At 33.8% G+C, this 23,366-nt stretch overlaps 1 protein-coding gene, 1 long non-coding RNA gene and 1 pseudogene across 2 annotated transcripts; 1 reads left to right on the forward strand and 2 right to left on the reverse strand.

Annotated features, from left to right (window-relative positions):
• Positions 1-3,397: 3,397 nt before the first annotated feature.
• LOC132283736 (protein trichome berefringence-like 7) lies at positions 3,398-13,071 on the reverse strand (annotated as a pseudogene).
• Positions 13,072-13,372: 301 nt separating this feature from the next.
• LOC132284984 (uncharacterized) lies at positions 13,373-14,520 on the forward strand. The gene is made up of 2 exons (XR_009472408.1): positions 13,373-13,636; positions 14,300-14,520. It is a non-coding gene; the product is annotated as an uncharacterized LOC132284984 (long non-coding RNA).
• Positions 14,521-20,585: 6,065 nt separating this feature from the next.
• LOC132281963 (transcription factor HEC3-like) lies at positions 20,586-21,320 on the reverse strand. Its single transcript, XM_059783610.1, has one exon. It carries the CDS (start codon positions 21,318-21,320, stop codon positions 20,586-20,588), a length of 735 nt encoding a protein of 244 aa, XP_059639593.1.
• Positions 21,321-23,366: the final 2,046 nt, after the last annotated feature.

The raw sequence follows: 23,366 nt of genomic DNA on the forward strand, positions 1-23,366 counted from the left end.
TATATATATATATATTGACTCCAGCTGTAAAGAATGGATGTTTAAAATAGAAGGTCAATAATGTAAATTAGTAATTGGGACTAAGTAAACACAGAGTGTGGAGCTTTTGGAGATAATCACAGCCAATAACGTCAACTTCGTGTTCTCCCTAGGAAAACATGGAAAAATTGTTGCCTCATGCTTCTTTCCAACACCTTTTGGGTTGCAGGTAAATATGTTTGTTTTTCGGGTTTCTATTATTATTATTATTTGAGAAATGTCAGAATTTGAATAATACACACACACACACACACACACATATATATATATATATTTCAACATTTATACATTGAGGGGCCATTGCTTGGTTCACTGGTGAAATATGCAGGTTATATGAACGTGGGTTCAAATCATTTAGCAGACATTTTTGTACATTTAAATGTTAGGTTGTATTTAGTCCACGCCCTACGAGGTCTCAAAGGTTAATTAATTTTGAAAAGGAAGAAAAGTAAAACTACAAAGAATTACAAAAACCATATAAAAAATAACCACTTTCACTCCTAAAAGGAGAGGAACAAATTAATGTCTTTTTCATCTAAGCTTATGTTCTCTTGTGTTTCAGTGTTTTAGGAGGAATTTAGTTGGTTGGAGGACTTTATAGTGTATTGTGGGGAAAGAATGAAGAACAGAAGATGGGTAATGGCTTTTGTTTAGCAGGTGAAGCTGAGAAAGAATGCCCAGGAGCAATTGCAATTACCTACCTGAACTGATGGTTTTTTATTGTTATTTTTTATGAGAGAGTGGGAGAGGAGGAAAATATATATATATATACACACACACACACACACCATCATCAATCAGTATTTACATTTTTTTATACATACATTTTTTTGTTCAAAATTGTTTATAAACCTTATTAAAGTGCAATATCCCACTAAAAAAATACTTTCTTTTATAGTTGCATTCACTTTGTCTCTTTAGGAACTTGATGAATTCTTAACCTCCATTTTGAGGGAGAAAATATATTAATGAACAATACCTGTAATTGTCATGATCAAAATGTACGTAATGGACCATAGTGCCTAAATTAAGTCAGGCCATGACAATAACAAAAAGATAGATCCGCTAAAGACCGGCAAGAACCCCAAGAGCATGAAATTGAAGCCCAACGGTGAGCATCTCAAGCCCCAACGGACTAGGTCGTTAATGAACCGAACAGAGGAGCTCCACACATAGGAGATTTTGTATTCAACTCTTTCTAAAATATATAGTAAATTCTGACTTAACTGATAAGTGTGGCTTGTGAGTGATTGCAAGGATTCTCACGAAAAAAAAAGAAAAAAAAAAAGAAGAAGAAGAAGTGAGCATTTCAAATAGTTAGAAACTGTGAGCATAACTTTTAATATTTGTTTTAAAATTTTAAGGTATTGAGACCGGCTTAAACCTCACTTCCACACCAAACATAAAGTCTGGAAAAATAAATGTAAGATTGAGATTTGAATCCAACCCCTTAAAACCACAAGTTGATGATCATATTAGGTTAATTAGTAGCTTTTTTTTTAATAAAAATATATTGACTTAACCCAATATATATATATATATTTGATTCCAGGTGTAAAGATGGATATTTAAAGTAGGAGGTCAATAATATACATTAGTAATTAGGACTAAGTGTGTCCTCATTTTCTTAAAATATATTAAAACAATATCTAACAAAATATTTTAGTATCTGAAAATATTTAGTTTATTTCCATAAAAATGCCATAAGGCAGCTTAGGATATGCTATATATCCTCACTCCAGACTGAGACTTGATTGTTAACTAAGGCGGCTTAGGGTTGCACAGAGACTTGATTGTTAACTAAGGCAGCTTAGGGTTGCAAGGAGACTTGGTTGTTAAGAAATTCCTCTCATTATAAAAGAGTAGTGCCGCCACCAAATCAAGGCATTAATTCTTCAAATCTATCTAGAGAGAGAGATCAGAGGGCCAGCGTTATAAAATAGTTATGCCGCCACCAAATTAAAGCATTTTTCAAATCGATCCATCGAAGAAGAATGCAGAAGAAGAAGAAGATGCCGAAGTTGAAGGAATTAATAACCAACATAAAGTCACGTTACGTTAGTTTTCAGAAGAGAAGAAAGTGCTTGGAAAGGAAGGTGTTCGAATTATCCACTCTTTGCGATGTTGAAGCTTGTTTGGTAGTTCATGGTCCAGACCACCACGGTCTGATTGATGATCAACAGCCCCACATGTGGCCTAATGATCTTGATGTAATTCGGCGTATGTTCGCCTTGTACAAGCAACAATCCAATGAAAATCGTTGCAAATTGACCCTTGATTTATCTGACTTCTTGGAAGACAACCCAAAGAAGAAGAAGATGAAGAAGAAGAAAAAGGCTGATGAAACAAATTCTTTAGTAATTATAAAAGTAGAGGACAAGAAAGTTGATAAGACCACCAAGAATATCAAGTTCGCCACTTGGGATGATGAGTTTAACAATCTGTCCATGGAACAATTGAAAGAATATCATACCAAGTTGGAAGAAAGGATTGAATCCATCAAAGATAGGGTTAAATTCTTGAACTCTAATTACCAAAACACAGAAGACATCTTTCTTGATACACAAGAAACCCATTCTAATTACTTCATGCCATTGGAGGAGCAGCCGATTTCCTTCTTCAGCGATCTCAAGGTGCCGGATCATTACCCACAATTCGATCTCTCAATTCCGGATTCGATGATGAACATGATGGGTGATGAAGACTGCATTGGAGTTGGTGGTGCTTCTTCTGGTAGCCATATGACATACAGTAGCAGCACTCCTCCTACAAATACTACTCCAATTTTTTATGATCCAATGTTTGGGGTAATGAAAGAGAATCCAACCATACCACCGATGATGAATGATGAAGAAGACGGTAGTGGACTTAGTGGTACTGATTTCAGCAGTTTTGATGATCCAACTTTTTGTATGTTTCTGGACAATGCGATTATGGATGATCCGATGTGCTACTATGGTGGTTCGACGATGCAACCCATGTATATGCATGCTTAGCTTCTGATCAGATGGACTAGTATGTGAGTGTGTATCAAGTTAAGGCATAAGCTAGACACGAATTTAATTTCTGGTGTTGGTGGAATATTAATTTGGTTGATCATATGTTACTTTAGCTACCTTCAATTGTTGATATCAGACAATTAATTGTATGTATATGGCATTATGAATTTTAAATTTCTCTGCATACTTCTTGTTGGAATTTCTATATATGTGAATTCTAGGTTCAGTATATCACTACAAGGAAAAAAAATAATAATAATAAATAAATAAATAAAACATTTTTTAAGACTTGCCAAAACTGCCTGGATTACTCTTTGAGATTCCATCAAAAGTAACACATTCAAATGAACATACTCAAATGAAATAAAAACTGAAAATTCATCACATTTTAAGTGTGCTTCCATACAATATCAATATTCAGTTACATCAGTTAGTTCCCATTCCATCAAAAGTAACACATTCAAATGAACTAAAAACTGAAAATTCATCACATTGAAATTTTGCAACCATTAACAATAATGATCGAGTGCAATACTAAGAAAATTATTTTGACTTAAAAGAGAGAACAGCAGCAGGTCCCATAGAAGTCCAAGCACAGATCTTAATTCCAAAACGTCCAATCAATGAAGGAATGATCTCAAAAACCTGCAAATTAATACAGAAAATTAAATATATTTTCTTAACATAAATCAGAAATACAGATTAAAAGAAAAGAAAATCCTTAAGTTTTGGAATATGGTTCTCTCTTTTTCTGTATCATCACTAACAAACCCTTAGGCTAAGTGCCGCTTTCTTTTTCTGCTATCCACTTATATCTTCTTGGGTTTATATAGTCATTGTGTTTAAAAATTTTCATTTTTAACCTTAACACATCTCAGACCCACACACTTCATTTCAGTTCTGACGTGGTTTTCTAGTGTAAAAGCCCTCTCCTTTTTCACCCTTTGTGGAATTCTAATTGTTTTCAGATCAGCTCTTCTTGGTTTTTCATTTTTCTCTGCATCTCCTAAGCAATAGCTTCATTGTTGTGACCTCTATTTCCTTTCCCTCATCGAACTTTCAGTAAAAGCTTAACTTTTTAAACCAACCTATTAAACTATATTTCCTCTATTTTCTTTTCCACTTTAGAATGATCAGCATACATTTCACAATTTGCCCCACAACAAATAGAAAAGTTACAGTAAAAGCTAACTTAACTGTTTGAAACTCACTAGATAATACATAATAGATTCTTTATCTCAAGAGTCATGAAGCAAAAATCTTTTATCGTTTTAGAGCTTATCCCAAAGGTGAAGTTGCAGGTAAACAGAAATCATATTTTCAGTATCCCTGGAATTAGAAATACAAATGCCGGTAGCAACAAGTAATCCAGTCCCATTTCAACATTTTCAATAGATGGGACACTTGGTGAAGCAATGGCACAGAATTGGTTGTTAGCATTCTGTGCCTAAGATGAAAAAAATAAAATAAAAATTATGACACAGAATTCTTTATAAAAATGAAGAGAGCATTTTTATTTCACTTACCCACAACGATTAAAACTCTTGCATCTGTTCCCTCATTTGCTCCCTCATCTTTTCTCTCATAGCTCGTCGATTATTTCCTATGGACAACAGTTTATTTGTTGTTATGGATTTGTGTCTGCGCCATGCCTTTTCCATAATTCCAAATGATATGCTTGCAGCACAGTCGGGAACATCAAATCTTAGCCGCAGTAAAATGATATAATTAAAAATAGCTGATTCAGGAAAAGCATCATTACATGCAAAAAAACAAAAAAAAAAATAGATACTCTGCCAGCCAAAGTAGCATACAAAATTCTGAGTCAGTCTAAGGCTTGTCATATCAATTGAACTTCAACTATAAGCACCAGACATGTCCAACAAACTATTTAGAAACCAATATATTGCGATAGCAACAAGTGTTTGACAAATTAAAACAATTTCTAAAATCATAAAATTGTGCTGAATTTTCCATTGGCAGACAGCTCTGCTCCTCAATTCTTGGTTTCTAAACAAATATATGCAGTCACAAATCAATCCAATAAATTAATAGCAAATCAGTCCAGAAATACCTTTACCAGATCCCATAATTCTTCTAATAGAGAATCTGGCACATCCTTCCAGTTCATAATTGTTATGGGCACCCTCTCACGCGCAAGAACTATAATTGTTTCTGTCATCCCAATTGGGTGCCCTTTTTTGTTAAAATCGACAACTAGGCGCTCCTCTTGTCTTGATGCAATCTTGTACAATTGAGCCTTTTCCCTATCCTTTGTTTTCTTTGTACTTGCTGCACCCTCACTGGAAGGGTCTTGAGAAGCAGTGGAATCAGGTGAAGCCCCACCAACTCCTCTTATTTGATCATTTGAAGGTGTACTTGGAGAATTTGAACCCCCGACAGAAATGTGTTCAGTACAGGGTGGACGCATCACTGTACCTATAGCAGCTAGACGGTCTTATTTTGCATGTTTTGAACCCCTTTATAGATGACTTCATTTCAAGTACATGCAAATTAAGAGAAAACAACATTAAATATGTGATGTTGGAGAGAATAATAACAGTAAGTAAGGTTGATGCTTACTTCAGAATGTCCAGACATTGTGAGCAATTAGTAAATGGCTGATCTTTTAGTCCAGATAGGCAAAAAAAATCTGAAATGTAAAAAAATAAAGTAGGAGAAGCAATTATAAGGAATGGCATATTATAATAATCCAATAGGTAGAGATTACGCAAACTTTTAATCTGACCAATTTTGAACCATAACCCATCTAACTTTTGAAGTAAAAAGATTGTCATCCAACGAAAATTTAAGTATAACGATACATGTCTCAAGTTATGGTTTATTGATTACAATAATTGCACCTGGATTAGTTACTTTTTGATACATAAGAGGTCAGATGTATATTCAGTTCAATCACAACATATCTATCATGTTTAACTTAAAATCTTTTGCCTTTCACATCAGAGAATGCAGAGATACCAGTACAATTACATCTGAACTCTTGACAGAACTTAGTTCAATAATGTAAAACAATTCATAGAGTAATTGACACTCAAAAACTTTAGAAATAACAATGGCACAGATAAGTATCTTTGAAGTCAAATGCCAAGCTGTTTTTTTCTTGGTTACCAAGCTGTTTATTAAAATTGAAATGGAGTATATATATTTGGTTCCTGCAGGATGAACAATCAAATCGAGGTGGATCATTATCATGCAGAAAAAGGATTCCATGTCATTCTTTTCTTTTCTTTTTTATCCTATGGCATAAAATATCAGGTTATTTGTTTAGTGAATTGGAGAGGCTACATGAAAATATCAAGACACAAACCTTACATTGAAAAAGACCTCTAAATCAGAAAAACAGACCAAACATAGCAAGATTCAGTGGTTTAGCACTAGTGTAGTTACCATGCACATTAAGTCAACAAGGAGAGGACAAAATTTTGATTAACAACAAATTTAGCCCAAAACTTGGTAAGATTTCTATTCAGTGGTCAACTTTTTGGTAACAACATTTACTAGTGGATCTTCAACTTCAAGAGAAAGCAGCAATGGAATATATAAAGGGTTAGCAAGTAAGTAATCTCCAAGGTTTTGCTATAAACTAAGAATATTTGTATCATCAGCATTTATAAAGCACTTGCTCCACACAATAAGAGTGTTATTGGAGCAGTTCCATCATATTACTGTGATATGTTCCTAATTTAGGTTGATCTTCACCAACACTATAAAGTTCACAAGTATGTAATGTGATATTCCTTATTTTAGACTGCTAGACATTCTGACAAACAGTTGGTCGATAAAAAATTAAAAAAAACAACTAATCAATTCAAAATTTCACTTTCAATGGAGACCTGCTAGACATTCTGTCAAACAGTTTGCGGATTAAAAAATAAAATAATAATAATCAATTCAAAAGTCCAATTTCAATGGAGATATATATATATATATATATATATGTGTGTGTGTGTGTGTGTGGGTGTGTGTGTGTGTGTGCAACAAAAACCAAGTACTGAACAAGCTGAAGGTGCTAAAAGATAACAAAAGGCAAAATAGAACATGGAAGGATTAAAATTGCAAGTTGGAAACCTAGAATGTTGGTATATATGGCAATAACATGGATGGGAATATTAGGATTCATAACTCGAAGGGTTATTAGCCCCCGAGAAAGAAAAAAAATCCCAAAATATTGTTACGAGGCTTTATCGGTTGCATATTTTTGTTAAACTAAACAGTAAACACAACCAAAATCAAGTCATGTTTATAATGGTTTACTCAACCACACAGAGATGAAGAGTATTACAAAGAAAAATACATCTGTCTGAATCGGGTTAGAGAGTTTAACTCCTAGTCCATGGTGTGATGTGTTCAACAGCAATTATGCCCAACAAATTAGTCTAATTAAATGTCAAGGGGCAGTTTTGCTATTCACTTCATAAAATGTCAGAAACTATAATTAGTTTTTTTTTTTTCCTAGTTGAAACTATAATTAGTTGAGCATAGCCAACAGATTCATTCCAAATCATGAAGAGAAAGAGAGATTTCTCAAAACCTGGGCAATAAAAGTTATACTGAAAGTGAATAAGACTTACTTGATGCCTGCATTCATAGGAGGAGTGGATGCTTATTGTTTGCTAGCAGATATGAGAGGACAATTTCATTCCACGCATCAGGTACTCCAGGTAGACACCAGTGGATACAATCAGACACAGATGTATTGCCACTCCAGGTACCCACATGTGCATCACTTCTGAAAGCTGACATGTAAGTTATTTGCAGAACAGCAAGAGGAACTGTCATATTCTTTACCACATCCAATATGGTGTCTGAAAATAGGTTTTGGTCCCTCCCTCGGATTTCTGACTCAGGTTGATCGGTCACTTTGCATAACCTAAGAGTTAGTCTTGTTAATACAGGCTAATATGTAATTTAAGATGGATCCCATCCGCAAGAGAGAGAGAGAGAGAGAGAGGGAGAATAAAGAAGTGACATAATGAAATAAAGAAAAGAATGTTGTATGAGGACGTTTGGTTGCAACCCAACTCCAGTGGGAAGAAAAGATCAATTTCAGAAGTCTATACGAAAATAATAGTTAGTGACCTTCATATCAAAGTTGAAGCAAAATGAGACTCAAAACACATAGTACTGCTAGATAAATAAAATCCTGATTTATCAATCAATGCTGCAGGCCTGCAACTTAATAACTCTTCTGAGTCAGAATAAAAGATAATGGGCTTATGAGTTGTGATGACATGGAATTCAGTGAGAACAAGTAAAGAAACTAGGTACAACGAGGACCAGTCACACTTATGTCTACAAAGGTATTGTAATTTCTATGCAATTATTTGAACTGGAAAGCTAGACATTCTTTTTTCTTCAAAACAGAGCATTGTGGCAACACTGTAACAGTATATATTTAACAGTTCAAAAAATAAATAAAAATAATATTCAATAGAACGACTAATTACTGAGAAGGTACCTCTAATGAGATGGCTCAAAAGTTCAAAAGAAAACATATGTTCTGTTTGTGTCAATCATGGTATGAACCCAAGATGCCCGAGTGACTAGTGCCGTTCTGAAGGCAGTAGTAATTGACATTCCAAGCTTCAAAGAATTACCAACCTGGAAATAGCATCCCCTACAGAAAACATGATTTAATAGCCTACTTAACATGTTCCTAGATTGATGCAAAGATTGTTTCTCTGAAAATAAAAATAGAACAGAGAAGTTCACAAGTTTCCAATTCTTTTTAAGTGTATTCGAGACAGTATATTCAGTTAATGTTTGTAGAGAAATGAATAACACGCAAACATAATAATCCTATCTTTCGGACACATAGCTACTAAAATTGGATTCTGTAAGCTCTTACACTAATTATGGGATGATAATGCAAGCAACAAATCTATGTGTCACATAACTATTTGAAATGTATGAATAGCAACCATCATTTATGGGGGAAGGCTAAAACTGAAAACTACTAGGTTCCTAGAGGATCCTAACCAGGGATTAACATGTCCTAGTGCATTTCAGCCAACAGAAGATAGGGTTGAACTGGAACAGTTTAAAATACTGCACATGGAACTGCCATTCAACTGTTTTAGATTTTTTCAAAAAAGACATCTTTGTGTTGTTTGCACAAAGCACTCATTAATTATGGGCAAAGGCTAACACCTGCAGACTAAGGATTTGTTATTTGGTTAGTTTGTCGTAAAAAAGACCACATGTTCTTCTCCATAATTGTCTTCTATTATTAATTCTTTTAGTTACTAACAGGCCAATGGCCTAGCGGTATCAGCCTCTTACTTCCCAAAGGGAGGTCAGGGGTTCAATTCTCAGAAGAGACAAGTGTGTGTGAGTACCAACTAGGAAAAAAAAATTCTTTTAGTTTTGTATGAAGAGTACCATATATTCCATTAAAACCATTCTTTTCCCCGTGGGGTGGGGAGCAAAAAAAAAAAAACAAGAAACAGAAACAGAATAATTAAAAGTAGCTCTTAATATTCACTCTTGACAGTCCCACTTTTAGAAGAAAGACAAGCTCCCTAATGTTTTTTATCTGGCTACCACATGCAAGATAGGCATGAGAGTCTTTTTTACAAATTTTGCTTAGTTACCATAATGATGTACTACACCTTGAGAATACTTATGGTGCAACTACCTGCAGCAATAGGGTGAGCATGGACTTGTTGTGCATTCTAGCATACAGTGAATAAAGAAGACACTATTCCAGACACAAACCTTTGGACATACATGACGTCGTGACACGGGGCCTGCACAGTAATTTAAATCTCATCACAGTCAGTATTTCTTGCATATGTTCTGTACTTCCTGTAATATTTATTTATTTATATGTTTATATTTAGAATAGGGGTTCTAATATGTTATGGGGCAGGTGCTGAGAAATTAATTCTTGTAAAGGTAAAGAGTTCAAAACTCCCAAGAGATGGCGCTCATCCAGCACATAGCATGATGAAGGGTTGTGTCTTGGCTTGAGAGAGAGAGAGAGTTTTAAATTTTTGTAAATTTGGCTTAGACTTTTCCAGAAATAGGGAGTATTCTAGGTTTTAGTAACAACCCTGCATAAGTTGATGGCATTTAAAGGTGTAATGAAAATGGCGAACTATGAAGATTGCAATTCTTGCTGTTATTTTATTTTTTATTGCAGATTCAAACCTAGAGGTGAACTCCTTTGTGAGAATTCCAAAGGTAGGTGCTCTCTCTCTCTCACCATATTGCTTACTCATTATAACAGTCCATATAATCTTAATTTTATTTTTTCTGCAAAGCAAATTCTTTAAAGTAAGGGAAAATGACGAGAGAAAAGGAACGCATCTCTTCTAAAGAAGCAAATAAAAATAGAAAAAGAAAGGAAAAACTAACACAAACACGAGAGCCAACAGGAAGACAAATCATGTATCCCTGACCAAAAGAAAGGAAAGAAGAAGAAGAAAGGAATAAGACCTTCCAAGAAAGAAGCTCCTCTCTTGTCCTTCAAATACTCAAGACTATATGAAGGTCAAAATTATCGTGACATAAGTGGAAAAACTTGTAAGGAATCATAGACTAGTTCAAACTTCATTCAATGAAGTTAGCAAGACACCTTCTCCTATAATTTGACGATACCCCTTGCTCTAACTTTGTCAAACTGACAGAGTAATGCAAGACATTCTACTTCAGAGTCTCCTCAAAAGCATCATGATTTCTGCAAATACCTCCACCTGGATTCTTGAGTGGACAACTATGAATTTACTAATTTGTCCATCCATATGGAGGATACAAGAATGCTGAGATGAATGATTCAGGTATCAAGAGGCGGTTGCTTCCAAGTCTAAAGTAAATGCTTGGAAATCTTTCATTTATTGGGCGCATAATAGGGATTCACTCTTCCAAAGCCACAACTCAGGAAAAGAACTTCAACCCCAAAAGGGAATATTTTTGCCAAAAACATAGCAGGAAAGGACAATAAAATGGAGAGACCAAAGCAAAGAAGAGCATGAACAAGCCATTCACCAGAAAATCGAGTGAAGGAAGACATTCTTGATGAGTTCTAGAAGAGATGAAAGCTCGTCATTGCTAAATTCACTGGTGAAAAAGTTCTGAGGCAATCCTAAATAAGAAAGACTGTGAAGATTACCTGTAGATCTATTAGGTAACTGTTTACAGCAAGTATCCAAATAACAAAATTTCACAAGAACAATCTCACTGCCAAAGGTCTTCTCAAAACCCAATTGGACTATCAACCAACATAAGTAGCGTAGAACAATCTCACTTCAAGCTCTTCTACCTTTTTGCTTTTCTTTCTTCAACTTTCTTGCTGGATTAAAATCAAGCCATAACAATATTGCAGAAAGAGCTCTGGTCCTCAAAACCACGTCATTAATGACCAAATTGCAAAGAAGTATGCAACTCAATTGTAGCATTTTTAATAAAATGTTTGACTTGCCTTGTAGTGGCCATATGTGCAAATATTAAATTACTAGAGAAAGGAAGGTTGGATGTTTTAGGCGTGTTCAACTTGATTCCAGGAGTTTTTGTGCTGCATAATTTATGTGTTGGGAGTGTCTCAGCTAAATGTCCAAAACAATGAAATTTACTTAAAACTATGGGTACATCCATGAGGAGTCAAAAAAAAGTTTCTAGGAGCTCCATAAGGAGTCAATGTCTTCGACGTGTTTGAAACTGACACAACACATTTGTACAAGTCTTCTCCTTATGTGAAAAATTATATGCAAATTTTTCCACTTCAAAATAAATTTATCTGTCACAGAAAAAGAGTAATTGTGATCACATTTTTGTAAAATCGCATTTCAGTTCCTAATTCAACTTAAAGAAGGAAAAACAAACAAAGTATAGAGGACCAAGTCTCAATAAGGTAGAGAATGTTTTAATGACATTAATAATTAATGAGAAAACATGTAAAAGAATGAAGGAATTGGTTTGCTACACCATTAACATTTGTGAGGAGGTAAGTCTATACATGCAAGCATAGGAATTGGTTTCCTACACCATTAACATTTATGAGAAGGTAAGTCTATACATGCAATAACTTTCAAATAAAATGAGTATGGGTCAATGTTTTATATGTACATATACAGAAACGAGAACTTACGTTTCAGAAAGCTTCCCTGGCACCCACCATTGTCAGGAGTTGAATATAAGAACATCCGAATCAACCCACTTGTTGCTAATATCATCCAATTTGTCCAATTTAAGTGATGATCTAACCCTCTTTGGACCATGTTCAGGAGCCCAATTGTGTTGCACAAGGAACACTGATCTGAAAAACTCAACAGTGAAATTAAAGGAACTGAACCTCACACCCAAGAACCTAATTTGTTTTGTTATCTTATTCCCATTAACTTCAGAAACACTCCTCTTATCCTCGACCCCAGTCATAAGAAAACAAATCAAAGACTCCCACTGTGTTCTACTCATTGAATCACCAACAAAAACAATCCTTTTGCTTCGAAGCATTTCCAAAATACTCTGCACATTGAATCTTGGAATGTCACAATTCTTGGGCTTCCATTTCCACTTAATGTAATCTTCATCCCTCCGTCCATTACCCAAGCAATCGAATCCTTGCTCTGCAAAAGGGCATTCTGATGCATTGTACAATATGTATCTATTATCCAATACCCAACTTCCATCAAACACATTGCAGGCATCCCAAGAACCATCGGATTCGGAAACATAATACCCATGAAAGGACCGAGCTAAATTGGGGAGGACATATATGTACCCACCACCTAAGGCCAAAGAGAAGGAAACAACAGACCCAATTGACGATAAGCACAATAAACAATCTTGAACAGCTATTTCGATTCACTCTTGGGCTGCTCAAACTCGAAACCCTACGGTTGAAGGAGACGCTTCTATTGAAATTGTTCATCATATTTTAATGTTACGGATTTCCCCTATTTTCTATTTTCATACTTTATTTGATTTATTTTAATCCGTATCTGGTTTTGCGTGTCACACGAGCCCCGATAGACGTTTTGGTTATTCAATGAGTCGGTTTTAGAAATGTATTTTTGATTATATTAAGTCAATTAACAGTATCAATTTTAAATTTTTAGGAAGTTCGGGTTCGAACACGGATATATCTTTTGTTTTTTTTTGTCATTTTAAAAAAGGAGCATAGTAGACTTTTCTCATAATATATATATATATATATATATATATATATCTATATTTATATATTAGAGGTAGATATTTGTGAAATGTGAATGGTATTGTGTATAAAGTTTAAGGGTAAGATGGTAAAATGACCAAAAGTTGATTTATTAAAGCTTGACAAGTGGCATACTTAAAACCATGGAACTATTGAATAAAAATCAACCCAACTCCTTTTCCTTTTCATTCGGCCGAGAACCCCCCCCCCCCTTCTTTCTCTCTGGTTTTCCTTTTTCCACCTCTATATATCTATACATCTATATACACAATTGCCTCCATTAATTCAAGCCTTGATTTGAGGTGTTTAGAGTAAGGTTTTGGAGGTGACCAAGAACGGAGGTTGGAGAGCTTGGAAAGATCTTCCATATGGCACCCATATTGCTAGGGTTTGGATAATTTCAAAATTAGGACTAGCTAAGGTCTTGTTTGGTTTGCTATCTTGAGATAGGGGAAGTCTAAATTACAAATTCTTATGATTTTTGTGAGATTCTATGTATTTTCTTATATGAAAATCTTGATATTGTGAAGCATGCTTAGTTTGTAGCTTTCGGTTATGATGTTAAGTATGAGATAATGTTGATTTAATTGTTTTGGATTGAGAATATGATGGTTTCTTATATTTGTGCCAAGCTTGCTATTTTCTATTAGAAAATGTGGAAGTATGAATTATGTGACTAATTTTTATGTTTGGGTGTTTGATATAATAATCATAATGTAAATAATAACTTGCATATTAATAAATGGTAGTATGATATGCATATTTTTGGCATGGGATGAATTGAGAGGGTGAAGGTTTGATGCAAGAGAAAATGTTAGGAAGTGAGATGAATGAGGGTGTTGTAAGTTAAGGTGGTGGTTAAAAAGGTTTTAGTGAGGATTGGGTTGGAAAGGAAGAAAAGAACATTTGCATTTCATGTTTGATGGTATGGTTTATGAATTAGTGAAATTCATGTATGATTGGTATGACTCGTAATTTCATGATCCATTTTCTTTGATTGTGGCTCACGAGATTTTTAGGAATGTGATTTAGGCATTTTCTATTGAGCTGTTGAGCTCACCCAATTATTATTAACATTTTTCAGGAATTCGGAGGTGAGCCGGTGAATGATATGCATTCACGGACATTGATGTAGTTAGGAATTCATTTCAATTGTATCAAAGCCATGTAATTTTGGCCATGGAGGCCTCATTTTCTGTATCTAATTCTTTAGAAGTTGTACAAAAATGAGATTTGTATAATTCAATCTTTAAACGATGCATTGGACTCGTATTCAGTTTAATTAAAAGCATGGGAGTTTGATTATATTTTTTTACATTGTCAATTGCATATTTGGGAACGGGATTAGACTTTAATTAAGGTCACTACTGGACCTAAGGAGTGCCCACATGCATGTGTTTCAGTTTTAGGCATTTTTCTGGACATTTTTAAGGTTCTGGACTTGGGGAACTAGTACCTCATTCTGGAACCGATTCAAGGATTGTTTTGGTTTACGTTTGGGCTTTCTGTCCATGTGGAACCGGTACCAAGATTTGGGAACTAGTTTCAGCCCTCCAATGGGCTTTTTACCTTTCACAGTTTTATCAGCTTTGATCCCTAACTTTGGATAGTCATAATTTCTTCGTTTCAAACCCAAATGGGGTCATTCTTGAGTCCATTTTCAATGAATTTGAGTTAGCTTTCCAATGAGACCAATCACATCCTCAAATTCCATTCATGTTGAGAGTTATGACTATTTTAGTAAAACAGTGTCGAAATTTTCCTTAAATCGGGTAAGGGTACTTTTGGAAATTCATAACCGATGACCGCAGAACTTCACCGAGTATCATGGAATGACTAGAATGATTATTTTAAACCTCATTTGACTAGTTTAAGGATGGATTGATCTCTCATATTATAAAATGACCATTTTACCCTTAGTGTGTCATCGGGTTTGGTTAATGATCCGATTAGCGATTCGGACCCCCGGTTTAAGTCGTTACATTTATAACTCATACCACCAAGTGTTCGCGCGGTTTTTAAAGATTCAGAGAAAAAGGTCTGCATTGTATGAACACTTATGCAATCAATTTATATCGAAGAATCGATACAAGAACAATCAACCCAACAGTTATTATACCAAAATCAGTTCAAATCAATGTGGACGGAGTCGAAGCATTAAGAGAGTCTCAAATAATCAGAAAAAAATAGTCCCAATAAAAGAATTTGAGAGAAATATACAAATAATTAGCGCGTAGAATTTAAAGCTCAGAAACAAAGGTATATGTAATCAACCATGGGTTTTCCGAGGAGTTGCAGAGGATCAGAGATTCAGTTGAACAAATCGCGTTGGTGGGTTGAGAGGTTTGAAATGACATGGGGGGAACATGGGTTGGTTGGAAGCAGCACCTGCAAACAGGAAAAATGCCTTGTTGAGGGCATTTTGGTAAATCTGTACGTAACAGAGTAATCATAATTTTAAGAAAAAAGTTGAAAGAGAGACAAAGAAATTAATTAATGATCGGTTTATTATTGAAATAAACAAAGGATTTTATTTTATTTTTTTCTTTTTCTGACCATGGTGGTCGGCATTTTTAGGTTACCCAAAATCCACCTAGGGACATTTCAAAAACTTTAACTAAAGTTTGGTGGTCCTAAAATAAATGTCAATCCAAAAAATTTTTCTGTCTTATTTAAAAAATTAAAGTATTAAGGAGGTTTTTATTATTATTATTATTATTATTATTAAGTAAACCATTAACCATCACATATTCGTGGATCCACTGTGAATAAATTTGGTAAAAATTAAAGTATTACGGATGTTTTTTTTTTTTTATTTTATTTAAAGTAAACCATCACATATTTGTAGTTCTACTGTAAATAAATTTGGTAATTCATTCCCTGCCAAATTACCAATAGAATAAGAAATATATTAAAACTCATTATTTTAAAAAGTTAGATTATGGGACATTTATTTTGGGATGAATGAAATAAATAATTGTGTAATATTTTTTTCTTGGTCAATAATAGAATTTAAATTAACTATTAATTGCATATTCAAATCGTCTCCAAATATATATTGTCATTTGTATTTTGAATATTATAGTATCACTTTGAAAGTGAGTTTTATTTGAGAAATTATTAGATGGTTTGGGATCATATGGGTTTTAGTTGAGAAATTATTAAATGATTCGGGATTATATGACATTTGGTAGACTACTTAAATAAAAATTAATGTTAAGATTTATTTGTAATATATTAATACACTTTTGTGAATCCTTTTCTCAATCCAAGAATCTGGATTAAAGTGGTCCATTATCCAAAACCATTTAATACAATTGACCACTGTTTTATTAGTTGAACAACCTAATAAAAGGTTAACACAATATTAACAATGATACTGTATTATAGCCGGACTTCTGTCAACATTGAATAATTCCCGATATGGGGCAGTGATGTTACATAAATATACAATCACAATTATTTATGACTCACAATTAATCATGATTTTTTTAGTTGCTTTGCAAGAGAAAATCGAGAGAAGATACTGAGTTTTAAGAGAAGAGAAGAGAAGAAAAGATAGAAATTAATATGTGCAATGTTCGACATTTATCTCTATTTACCAACATGGCTTTTAGGTCACAAATATTTTATCCTCTCATATCATATCATATGGGAGATTGAGGGCCCCGGCACATATTCACACACACACTAGATATGAATTTATTATCATTGTTTGGAGGAACAAACACTACCAATTAAGATCACACACAAAAACACATATATATTAAGCAAAAAAACACATATATATTTGGTCCCAAAAATGTATTGGGTTTTACAATGGAATATTATTAAAGGAATCCGTTTGAGATGGGTCTTTGAACTGGGCTTTGATCTTGGGGCTACTTTGTAATTCATTGGACTTTTGGTTGGGCTACTAGTTTATTAGTTTCTTTGGGCCATGTGCCTTTGTTGATCGTGTGACTAATTGTACTTAACAATACATTTGCTTGAAGAGATAACAGAGCTTTTAGAAAAAAAAAAAAAATTTTAAACGAATTGAAAATAAAAAAACTGTACAAAAATCTATTGCATGCTATTATTGGCTTCGGGTCCATGACGAGGATGAATTTAGGCTTTTGTTGACCTATTGCATACGTTTAATGTTTGTTTGGTCTGTAGATCAGTTTTCTTGGTCTAGTTCTAGCTTTTAGGTTGTATTGAGGGTTTGAGCTACTGCTCCGGTGAGCTTTACCTTTGTTTTTACCTTATTTACCGAGAAAAATATTGTTGTCGTTGCAACATTACAGACGATTTTTTTTTTTTTTTTTTTTTTTTCTCAAAAAAATTATTCATTCTATCAACATTAGAGTCTGAATTTTTCGTTCATTGTCTTCTGGGTGAAAAAAGAAAAGTCTTAACAAATGTTTACAAAGTATTGGTCCCAAAGAGGCTCGCTCTCAAACTCCGCACGCGAATTTGCATTTTGGGAACAAATTTGAGAATTCAATTTTTGTAATTTGCCAATTTGTTTTCCTAATTCGCGATTTTCATACAAATTTACTTTATATACCTAATTTTGTTAGAGTCCCAGTGATATAGAACACATGTATTACCATATATATACATTCATTACTTACACTATTACTCAATATATAAATTAATTACTTAAATTTCGCAACTGTATGGCATTGTTATACTACCCCCACACACACATATAAATTATACATGTTTAAAAATATACTACTAAAAAACTGCCCAATTAGAAAATATTACAAATAAATCACGCATCTATTACTGAAAAAAGTTAACTTATTCATTACATATATGATTAATGGAATAAATAATCATGAAAATATTTGCATACGGATTTAAATAAATAAAAAAATATAAAATATATATGTGATGACCTGATATAATTTTATTTAAACTTAATGTACATACGCTCCCGTTTTAAAAAAATTTAAACTTTGACGTATTCGCACGCTTGCTCCCGCTCCTGCTCTATGTGACTTAGGTTTGAGCTACTACTCTGATAAGTTTTGCCTTTGTTTTTACCTTATTTACCGAGAAAAATATTATTGTCGTTGCAACATTAGTGAAATTTACCCTTTGGATGAAATTTTTCCCTGCAAAAGGTCTACATTGTTGCAGTGTGCAAGTTTAGCTTGAAGACCTTTCATGTACTCCATTCGTCTTAAAATTCTTCTCCACCGTTTTATTTTGAAATGTCTCGAAATACATGTGTAATTTAAAAAATTAAATATATTATTTTTTATAACATTCTCAAACTAAAAAAAAAATATTGTACCGTTCTATTTTAAAAAGTTGGATCCCTCAAAAACCTGAAGAATTTTGGGAAAGAGTAGTGTGTGTGTGTATAACTTGATTTAAGGTCAACCCCATTCAAATGGAACCGAAATAAGGATGATGATTGATGTAAAATCAACTCTCTGATGGTTCTCGGCTGTACAAGAGAGATTTCTGCAAACCTATATTTGTGAAGTAGCATTGATTTAGTGAACATATACATGTACTGTTCTATCTTTCTGCTGGTTGACCTCTATGCATGGATGAGCTTCAAATGATTGCCATATGAGACTTGAAAAAAGAGAAAAGAGTGACAGAAGAAGGGTATTAATCGGTTGAATGGCGTTTTCTTCTTTTATAGTTCATTCTAAATCACATAAAGTAAGAACGAATGTAAAATTAAATGACAAAATTGAAGTCATACATAGTGGTAATGAAAACGAAAGTGCGTTAAGCATGAGAGTGGGAGTGCTCGGAGTACCAAAGCGACACCAATTTAAAAGAATTATCCGAGTTCGGTTAGACTAGTCATGCACCAGGTAATGCATTAATTATATGTAAACATCAAGTTTATATCATGCATCTTCATAATCATTAGTACAATATTGTGACAACTTGATCGGTTTTATGTTACAAGTGAGACTTGTTCCTCACATCGGATCCTGATGGGAATTGAAATATGCATAAATGGATAAGTATGCAACACTACTTAACAATTTAAACTTTTGAATAAATGGACAAGCGACCACCCGTTACACTTTAGTATTACATTAATTTATGTCTGATTTCGAACTATATATGCTAGACGAAGCGATCATGTTTATATCATGCACCCTCATAATCATTAGTACAATATTGTGACAACTTGATTAGCTTTACTATTACATTAATTTATGTCTAAGAATGTATCAAATTCTATCCACGAACACCTAAACATATGAATTGCTAGCTTTGAAATTGTGTTATAAGCTCACTTAATTTCTTAGTCACATGTACATATTAGCTTAACTTCGTTACATATGCATATATAGGCATACCCATGTGTATTTAGACAGTTAAATACACATATATTATTAGCTAATTCTGATGCAGTGGTCCTATCCCGAGAAGCAAGACTAGATGAACAAATCAAAATTATTCATTTCAAGTATATAATTAATGCCAGTTAATTCCAAAATGCTAATTAATACAGCCTAACAATTCATTAAGACTGATAGAGACCTAGTTAAATATATAATTCATTAATTCTGCTGGACAAGCTAACAATTCATTAATTATGGTCTAATACATAATTGCTATATAGTATTCTGTAAAGAAAAGTTCCAAGTCATTACAAAGTCGTAAGAATTACTAATAGAAAACTTCAAAATATATATAATTAAGGTCTCTACATAAGGTTTCAACTCGCGTTTTCGGAGGATTTTCTTTGAATTGTACAATTATTAGAACAATCAAATAAGGGTCGAGAACTAACAATGATTTTTTTTTTTTTCGTGTAGAAGTAAAAGATTTGTAGTATATATTCTCTGATTACTATATATTTTCTCATCGTGGAACACATGATGCAAACAAAAACATACCAGCAAGCGTGTGCAATATATTGATGCAAATAAGCAAGTAATTATTAGACATTCTATTCTTATATGTTAATTCCCAATTTATGTACTTTATCAGCATCCATACAATCTTCATGAGTGCATATGCAAGCACAAAAACATAAATATTATATATATATATATATAGATAGATAGATAGACAGAGAGAGAGAGAGACAGATATGAGGGTGGTATAATGATATTCAATAATGCCTCACGTCACAGTTTTATTCCCGGAAGAGAGTCAGCCAAACAAACTTTTTCCGGCAAAGTTTCATAAGCCTTATTATTATTATATATTATACATATGGTTGTACGTAACTCCAGATAGCCGTTATGATTGTTCTAGTGCCCCTTAGTCAACATAATCCTAACAACCCTTGTTTGCACATGACAACCCTCCTAAACTCAACCCTTAAATTTTACAAACACCATATCAATTAGCACCTAACTATACTAGCTTATAATTATATTATAATAATTACCTCATAAATTGAAGCACATAGAATCCGAGTCCCCGGTGCACCCAAAGGCGGCGTATTCGTGTCCGGTCAGAGGCGGTTCCGAGGAGGAGGAGGCAGATGCAAGTAGCTGCCACTCCCTGGCGGTGAGGTGGGCGGCGGTGGCCGGAACTCCATCAATGCATGGTGGGTTGTGGATAGGATTGGATTGGAGTTGGCGGATTTGTCTCTTCAAGAACTTGACATAGCAGATGGCTTCGTCCAGCATAGACGCAGTGTCCATTTTGGTGCCACCGGGAACAAGTCTCTGCAGAACTCTCATCTTTTCGCTTATCCTCTCGCGGCGGAGCCTTGCTGCCACACTTTGGGGGTCATCACTGATCTTTACATTTCGCCTTTTGGGTTTTCGGATTGTTGATGGATCGATGTCTACTGGTTGCATCGCGGCGATCTTGTACATCATCTCTTTCATGGCGCCGAGCCCTTCTTCTTTGTCATCGTCTTCATCTTCAAATTGGTGATCTTCGAGAATGGGGTTGTCAAAGAGGGTTGAGTTGGGTATTGGGGTGGTGGAATTAGATATTGATGGGAGTTGATGGTGATGATGATGATGAGTTGGGAGGGGATGATGATAGTTTGGCCAGAGAGCAATATCAGAGGGAAGTTGATGATGATCATGGAGGATTTGGTCTTCCATGGCTAGGCCTAATTCCCAATTGGCAGCTGTGTTTGTGATCAGCTTATTGTGGTTGAAATCCATGAGGCAAGTGGACTTGTGGGTTGGTGACTTGGTGTAGAGAAAAGAAAGAAAACCCTCCTATTCAAAATGTGTTCTTGGAGTGCTATTTAACTCATATATATATAATATTAGCTATATAAGCATTCTACAAGAGGACATAAGATGATGCAAGAAAACTGTGGCTTTAAGAAGCTTGATGACACGTGAAAAGGTTTATGAGAGAAAGGGAGAGATTTTGGCAGATGTGTAAGGAACCGGAAGGATGAAACAAAGGATTGATAATAATTATAATAATAATAAAAAAAATATTATACACATGTAGTAAGTTTAACATTTATTATTTTAACCTCCACTAAATTCATTCATCACTGCAACATCAAATTTAAGGGGATGTCAAATTAATAGATGCTCAAATATTCGAGCCCCACAACGCAGAAACTATTAAGTCACTATATTATTACTCGGTTGGTTAATCTATTTTACTTATGGGTAGATAAGTTAGATTGATTGACGGTAAATTCAATTTCAATCTAATATCTGAAGGTATAAAACCATGAAGTTTAAATTTAAGCAAATTTAACGATGCAAAAGGGTTTATCCATGTGTAATTTGTCCAAACTTCAATAAAGGTCAATATAATTTGCTCAAAACTATTTGAATAATACTTGTTGATGTATCAATATATCATGCTCTTTATAATATTGAAACAAAAATCATAAAAGAAAAAACAACACAAAACACTTAACTCGTTTGCAATTAGGTCAAACTAATCTGAAACTGGCTAGGAAAATGAATATGAATGGGGAGTGGAATCGCTCTTCACCCATCAAATTGGTAATGTAAGTCCTACACTCGAGCCCCACAACACTCATTCAGTCGGCTTTCTGAAACTATTTAGTCTATGTATCATTACTAATTTGTTGGTTAATCTATTTTACTTATGAGTAGAGGGGGTAGATTGATTCACGAATCAACTCAATTTCAATCTAAAATCTCAATGTATAAAATTTTCAATGAAACTTAAATTTAAGCAAACTTAACTTTTCCAAACCGGTTAAAATTTCTAAGCATAAGTGGATATCAAAGTTAGTTACAAAAAAATTAAAAAATTGAATATATATATATATATATATATATATATATATATATATATATTTTTTCCGATGTGTGTGTAAATTATACACACCTATTTGAACTTGGTGTTTTCTATATATGATAATCATGAACATGAGATCGAGCTGCCAAGAAATTTAGAACAAGAAATGAGTCAGAGTAAGATCAAAGAAAGAAGAATAATGAAGCTAACCTCATTGAATGGACCACTTATAGCACAAAATAATGACAATATAAATGAAATTATTTTCACCATCTATCCATGTTCTGGAAATTAATCGTTTACACGGATCGATGTAATAATTACCATAGGCCTAATTCAAGAAACATCCACATGCAAGATTCTTTCATACATCAACATCATTGACATTAATCAATTCATCTTCGGTTGTTGTATGCATCATCGATCAACCAAGTACCGTGCGTAATTCAAACCAATCAATCTTTGAATTAAAAGAAGCAGTTAATGCATACATGCAAATATAAAAATTAATTCATGAATGTAAAAGCATCCATTAAGCTAGCTAAGTGACCTTAGCTAGGGTGTTTATATTAATTTGATGTGTTGTAATGGGAATTAATGGATTGATACCAATAAACCTTCTTGTTCCATAACTACTACATGAACAAGTCCTTAAAATAATTAGCTGTTTTTCAGTCTTCTCATGATACATAGGAATTTATATATGTACTACTTAACAAAAAAAAAATTCCAAAATGTTAAGTTGTTTTCCACCCATATAGGCTTGAACTTCTAGGAAAATAAAAATGAATTTGTGAAGGTATATATATATATATTACAAAAGGTTGTAGTTGAGTGAGATCTTCACTATTTTCTAAAGTGAAATGTGAGAGTTTGAGTTCCTTCAGAAAAAGAGTGTGTGGCTTTCTTGTCAAGAAAAAATTACGAAAGCATTTAAAAATTTTCAAGAACATTAGAAAAAATATTATCAT

This window comes from Cornus florida, unplaced genomic scaffold (assembly GCF_030987335.1).
Source record: "Cornus florida cultivar Cherokee Brave unplaced genomic scaffold, ASM3098733v1 CherokeeBrave_3.0.0_Hap2_Chr11, whole genome shotgun sequence".
Taxonomy (NCBI): Eukaryota; Viridiplantae; Streptophyta; class Magnoliopsida; order Cornales; family Cornaceae; genus Cornus; species Cornus florida.

Excerpts from the sequence above, each read along its gene's own strand:
- LOC132281963 (XM_059783610.1), bottom strand. The coding sequence starts at position 21,320 with ATGGATTTCAACCACAATAAGCTGATCACAAACACAGCTGCCAATTGG.